General features: G+C 35.8%; 1 protein-coding gene and 1 long non-coding RNA gene across 17 annotated transcripts; one reads left to right on the top strand and one right to left on the bottom strand.

The window, feature by feature from the left end:
- Window positions 1-489: 489 nt before the first annotated feature.
- LOC112770870 (uncharacterized) lies at window positions 490-5,041 on the bottom strand. Of its 16 annotated transcripts, none has more exons than XR_011876031.1 (15): window positions 4,751-5,041; window positions 4,490-4,671; window positions 4,353-4,388; window positions 3,826-4,106; window positions 3,312-3,490; window positions 2,412-2,632; window positions 2,248-2,304; window positions 2,011-2,120; window positions 1,795-1,867; window positions 1,561-1,621; window positions 1,409-1,473; window positions 1,160-1,251; window positions 967-1,044; window positions 845-877; window positions 490-764 (listed from the first exon to the last, which is right to left on the bottom strand). It is a non-coding gene; the product is annotated as an uncharacterized lncRNA (long non-coding RNA). The 16 variants fall into 16 exon arrangements; XR_011876040.1 differs by having other exon boundaries at window positions 845-884; window positions 1,561-1,614; XR_011876034.1 differs by having other exon boundaries at window positions 2,248-2,280; window positions 2,453-2,632.
- Window positions 5,042-5,970: 929 nt separating this feature from the next.
- LOC140181382 (uncharacterized) lies at window positions 5,971-6,693 on the top strand. Its single transcript, XM_072224933.1, has one exon. It carries the CDS (start codon window positions 5,971-5,973, stop codon window positions 6,691-6,693), a length of 723 nt encoding a protein of 240 aa, XP_072081034.1.
- Window positions 6,694-6,990: the final 297 nt, after the last annotated feature.

Here is a 6,990-nt window from a genome sequence, read left to right as displayed (position 1 = left end):
AATGGCGTTTTTTGTTGGTTAAAACGGCGTTTATGAACCGCCATTATTACCTTGGCAGAGTGGCAATTTTAGTTGGTTAAAATGGCGTTTGAAACCGCCGTTTTTACCGGATTAAAACGGCATTTTTAGTTGGTAAAAACGGCATTTTGAACCGCCATTTTTACCTTAATAGTGGCATTTTTATTGGTTAAAACGGCATTTAAAACCGCCGTTTTTACCATGTTAAAATGGCATTTCATATTTAAAATGACAATTATAAGCCGCCATTTTTACCGGGTAAAAGTGGCATTTTTTTATAGTTTAGAAAGGTAGTTTTAACCGTCGTTTTTACCGTATTAAACAAATAATTTTTTATCAGTACGTAAATCATTTACTAACATTAGTAACATATATTAAAGTTGATTCTCGTCCAAACAAAAAGATACAATATTTTCTGCTTACTTTATTAAAGGTATTACTTGAACAAAAAATCTAATAAACATGCCAAAATGCATTATCAAGTGCTGATTTCTATTAACCGGCAATACAACTATACAAGGTACTTCTAGTGACAGCAATCCATGGGCAATGACATCACATGAACTGGTTCATAAAATTGGAAGTATAAAATTTATCCAAGAAATAGGAAGGATGGCTCGTAGTTCAAGAACAAGAAGCATCATTGTCTCAAACCTACTCCAAAGCATGAAACTAATCAACTTTCTATTCTTGGCCTAAGGCAAGATCGTGCCAAGCATCCGCATTAACATCTTGTGTCTCCTGATCTGATTAAAAGCAAAGCACAACAATTTGATGTATTTGGCCATATATCAAATTTGACAGTGGCTTCGTTCAAAGACAAAACCTGAGTGAAGAACGCTGCCCCAATTATTGATTCCTGCACCCTTCCACATAGAATAAGGTTAATCCATTCCCAACACTAATAGCCATATAATATATTAAGAAAATGCAATAACTAAGAGTAACCTGGTACTCAGAAAATTGGCCTTTCACAAATCTAAGAACCAAACTTGTCTTCCCTGCTCCCATGTCCCCAAGAAATACCTACCAGATCATTAATCATTATTCATCGCCTGATCAGGCTTGCCTCTTTTTCTAATGATATTGATAAAAGTATATAAAATTGTAATATAATTATTTATGAACTAAGCTTATTTACCTTTTTTTTTTCCAGGTAGTTTTTACCGTCATTAATTTGTCTAATGATATTATCAAACTATCTGGACTTGCGCATATATCTAATTTTGCCATCTGCTTAAAATAAAAAGTGCAAATAGTAATAGTTATTCACTTTGATAGTTGAATTAATTGACAAATTTGGATTCTTCATCTGCTCCTATTTATAATCTTCCTATGGCTATATATTCTATTATTCTATCAATACATTTGGAAATTGGTAAGCAAGTACCTTGATGAGTTACAATTTCAATGCTACAGTCAAAGCCTCCATGGTTTCGATCACAAGAGCAGAAGCTGAGTCAAGAAAATAAACAAGTAGAATGGTAAATTCCTTAGTAAGTTGGAGAACAAATGAATAAGATACAATATCTCAGTCATTACATGGAATTTCTTGATGAGCTCACCATCATCAATTCTCTTCGCCACCAAATAATCCTACAAACTAACCCTTATCCACTAATAAAATGGTGTTATAGATATAAAAATAATCTTATGCCTTCACCTAACAGTTAAAGTGTCTATATGATTTAAAACCAATGATGTGCCTTAACAACTTAAGCTTTTAGGAGCGAAACCAATGATGTGCCTTAACAACCAAAGATATTGCCTTAATACCTGATTGTTTGTCAATGTCATAGGGGTATTTTTCTGCATTGGAAAACACAGCCTATATCAAGACTATTTATCCCTGAAAAAAAAGGAACGAAAAAAAGTGAATTATTAAAAATTATTAAAAATAAGTATACAAGTTCAGAGTAGAGAGAAATTAAGATAGAATTTGCATTTTAGAACTATGGTTTTAAGAAAAAGTGTAACAAATTTGTTGCCTACTTGAGATTGCTGAATTCGTCATTGATAAGGCATCTGGCAGTGCAGGACTTCCATCTCTAAAGCATATGATCGGCAACATACTCTGGAGCTGTTTCAATTCTTGAGACATCCTAAAGAGAAGAACATGGCAAGTTAGTGAGTTACAGGGTCAACAACTCAGAGAGAGAGAGAGAGAGAGAGAGAGAGAGAGAGAGAGAGAGTCTAAAATATTTAGCAACTCAGGAATATAAAACTTACAGGGTCAGCATGGAAGAAACCATGAGATAGAATCTGCTCCAAGTAAGATAAGTGATCCTTATATTTTAATTAGAATTCTAGAATAAATCAATTACTCTATTGAAAGCATCCTCTAAAAGCAATAAATGAAAGTTAATAAAGAGGAAGGGGGAAGGGAGGGGAACCTGATTTCTGGAAGAAAATGTAAAATTTAGACTTCACTCACTTGTCTCTCAAACAAAGGCTTCAAAGCACGATTAGCTTGCAAATTAACTCCTTGAATAATACTATGCAAATGGGAGGTCCCAGATCCTTCAGGGTCATCCTCAATTCTTCTTATCTTTGATTCAATATCTGTTTGCAGTCATCACATGAACACAGATATCCAGTTCCCTTTATGATTCCTCTGAGAAAAAAAATACCAAATACACTGAAAGAAATTATTCATTATAAAAGAACAATGACACCCTTGAGAAGAAAGCAATATACTAGTAATTAGTTTACCTCTCTTGACCAGGAAACATATTTCACAGAAACACCATCAAAAATACCAGTTGATATGTTGTAACTATCAACATTATATAAGAATTACACTAATAGATAGGCAAACCTCATTAACAAAAATATATAATTACACAGCAAATTGTGGATATACATGTTAGGATGGGAGTAGTATATATTAGTAATTATTAGGAGAGACTGGTCAACAATTTCACCTCTGCAAATTGAGGAGTTATATGACAAATGAAGACAAAATAAGAGAAAAGAACAAATTGAGGTCAGTGTTGAGTGCTTGGTAGAGAGGGAAGCATGGCCACTTGTTTGAAGTTTCATGCTCCCAAGTGCACTTGAAGCATAGCAGCAGCACCAACCTCAAGGGGTTACAGTAATTATTATTATTATTATTATTATTATTATTATTATTATTATTATTATTATTATTATTATTATTATTATGTTTGTAATAAGATTTATTTTTAAATATTAACTTTAGTAAAAATTAATGAACTTCTCAGTAAGACTAAAATGAAAATAGTCATTGCATAAACAATTGCATCTAGGTTAAGATATACAATCACACGGACCTGATGGGGAGGTACTTGAAATGGGAACCGTAGAACACCTAAGAATATTAGACTTGGAATTAGTGGGTAGTTTCTGAACAGTGTCAGTGTACTTCCGGTTAAGTTGCACAAAGAAACCAAACAGCACAGCATGTCGCAGATATGACTGCCGCTCATTCTCCCATAGATATGGTTGATACCTTCACATATGAAATCAGATAAAAGAATCATTACCAGACCAACAGAAAGAAGGATACTACAAATTCTCTCGAGACAAGAAAACAAACAAAAACTACATTTCAACCTCCCATATTTAAACCATGGAGCCTAAGTATCTAGCAGTATCTGCTACCATATAAGCATTAAATGGTGGATGTTGCTTGCCAAATCATGACATCTTCAAAATCAGGATTAGTAATTTAACAAATTTAGTTATCATAAACCATCTATTCATGGATTGTAAATTGCTTCCATCAAATATTATTTACAAGGCGAAAAAATGAAAAAAATTGAACAAAAGAATAAGAAAACTTACATAAGCCAGTCAATAGGATCAAGCCTCTGAGAAAGGCGGTTTAATAACTGATCTGAATGTTCTCTAATGGCTGAGGTCTTCGAACTTTGGTCCTGCTTCCTCCTGACAGATACTTTTGCCTTTGCGTTTCTATGTAATTCCCCAACCACATTTGAATCACCACCAGACAGTATATCAGTGGTAAATTTTACATCTAACAAAACTTGCAAGACTCCTTTTTCTGACAATTGATGAGCACCACTATCTTGAGAAGAAAGGAACTCCTCAAAGATACCAATCACCTGTTTAATAAAATACAGTTACTGTACATATACGCATGCATATTCCTATGTGTTGTTTGTATTCAGGTTCAGGTCCAACATATTATATGAAAAACTTTTACAGATCTCAAGACATGGAAAAAATATGCATAAAAACATTACAGATGATGAATTTTATCAGCACACTTTAAGATTAGAATAGCATAAATCACAGTTTCTTGTAATAACAGAGGGAAGAAGAATAGAACAGAGGAGGAAATGCCTCACCTCCAATTTCTTCTAACAAGGAAGAAAATAAAAAACCTAGAATTAAAGAAAAAGACGTAGTCATTGTTAGCATAGAACATGGCATATTTATTAATCATGATTAAATAGAAGAAGATAATACAAATTTGTACACTAACCTAGATGTTCAATGAAGCTCGATGGAGATGGAGAAATCGCAGAACACAACTCGATGCCGTAGAAAACACTTGCGCAACAGATCTCATCAATGGAAGAGAAGCGTTGATGGAGGAGATCGCCACCGAAGAAGATCGTCGGAGGAAATACTTGCGCAACAGATCCTCGTAGTTTTATGAAGTTTCTGCAACTTGATTTTCCATTTCAAATTTTTAGGTATTTTTCACAACAGTAGAAAGTTGAGAGAGAGAAAGAAGATCAACCTTGCTCTCACACAGAAATTGTAGCTGGAGGCGAACACGCCGCCGGAGGAGAACCTTCTAGAGCAGATCGTCACTGGAGAGAGCACACAATCTCGTCAGAGGATAACGCCACTGAGAATATCGTCGCCGGATTAGCCGCTGGAGTAGATCGTCAATGGAGCAGCCGCTGGAGCAGATCGTCATCGGAGCAGATGCTGGAGCAGATCGTCGCCGGAGTAGAGCACAGGTCTTTGTTTTTGGGTTTGGTGGCAGCGCGCGTTAGGTTCAGGAATAATGGGTTTTCGCCTTTTCGGGTTAGGTGTTGGAGAAGTGTTTTATTTGGGCTTGTTTTTTCAAATGATGGGTTTTGATAATGGCGGTTTAAAACCGCCAGAATCACCAAAATCGCTATTTTATACAAATTAATTATGGCAGCATCATAAAATGCCATAATATCTGAACATTATGGCAGGTCTTTAAAACCGCCGTAATATAATTGTCATTTTAAACTCTTTTTTTTGTAGTGAAAGTATCTCTAGAAGTATTGCTACAAGGGTCCAGACAGGGTTGCAATGGAAGTTCACAACAGTTCTAATGTTGATGAGGTCCAACAGTTTGTTGATGCAAGATGGATCGCTGCTCCAGAGGCATGTTGGAGAATATTTAAATTTAACCTTTACCGAATGTATCCATCAGTGGAAAGGTTACAAATTCATTTGCCAAATTAACATCAAGTGAGCTTCTATGATCACCAAACCATTCCTGAAATACTTAATGATGATTATTTCTCTAGAACAATGCTCACTGAGTTCTTTGCCCTAAATAATGAGGAGGACCAACAATCTAGGCATCTTCTGTACAGGGAAATTCCATAATATTACACTTGGCACAACAAGGAAAAGGAATGGCGTCGACACAAGACGCAGAGGAGATCCATTGGTCAAATTTATAGTGTATCACCTTCAGAAGGAGAAAAATTCTATTTGTGTATTCTGTTATCTAATGTCAGAGGACCAATCAGTTGGGATGACTTGCTAACAGTTAATGGGGTCCAATATTCGTCCTTCAAGTAATCTGCTCAACACCGAGGATTGTTAGAGAGTGATAGTAGCGTTCGTGCGTGTTTGGTTGAGGCTTCTGTTTTATGATTGCCATGTGCTTTACGAGGGTTGTTTGGAACCATCTTGATATTTTGTGAGCTTACAGATGTAAGAAGCTTATGGGATGAATTTTTTTCATATATGGTGGATGATTATCCGTCAACCAGCACTACAACAGCCTTAGTGTTCACAAATCAGCTACTCAGGGATATAAATGATATACTCATTCAGCATGGAAAACAGATTACACAATACGCTTTGCCAGCTCTAACTCATGAAAATGACAATGAAAACTCGATACCCAGGGTTATCCAAGAAGAACTGTCGGTCGAAGTACCCCGGGAAGACCTGTGTTCCATAGAAAGATTGAACAATGACCAATCTAAAGCTTTCAAGTGCATTATGGATATAATTGATCGAAGAGAAAGTGGAGTGTTCTTTGTTGATGGGCCAGGAGGAGCAGGCAAAATATTTCTTTACAGAGCTATAATTACAGAATTGAGAAATAAGGGTCATATTGTCTTGGTAACTGCATCATCAGGAATAGCTGCAACATTATTGCCTGGGAGTCAAACAGCTCATTCTAGGTTTAAGATCCCAATTAATACAAAACCATCATCCATTTGCAACATAGGCAAACAATCAGATCTTGCAAAGCTGATTAGACAAACAACGGCAATCATCTGGGATGAAGCACCAATGGCAAATAAAAAATCAGTGCAATCATTAGACCGCACTCTGAGAGACATATTAGCAAACGATATGCCATTTAGAGAAAAAGTGATGGTGATGGGAGGAGATTTCCGCCCAGTACTGCTTGTCGTACCGAAAGGCTATACAAATGATTTCAGCTTCTATAGTTAAGTCTCATTTATGGGCTTCCACTAAAATTCTCCATTTGCGATAAAATATGCGATCTTCTAATGATCATATTTTTGCTGAGTATCTTATGCGCATTGGTGATGGAATTGAGCCCACCATACATGAAGACTTTGTACGGATACAAGCAAATATGGAAATTCCGTGGGAGGGTGAAACATCGTTACACAAGTTAATAGAAGAAATATTTCCAAACCTAAAATCTCATGGGTGGAACGCTTCTTACATGGTAGAAAGGGCAATATTGACGCCAAAAAATCATGATGTGCAGCAGCTTAATGA

The sequence above is a fragment of the Arachis hypogaea genome, chromosome 18 (genome assembly GCF_003086295.3).
Source record: "Arachis hypogaea cultivar Tifrunner chromosome 18, arahy.Tifrunner.gnm2.J5K5, whole genome shotgun sequence".
NCBI classification, from domain to species: Eukaryota; Viridiplantae; Streptophyta; class Magnoliopsida; order Fabales; family Fabaceae; genus Arachis; species Arachis hypogaea.
Note: the sequence above shows the minus strand (reverse complement) of the source record. Positions and strands in the feature narration are given on the sequence as shown.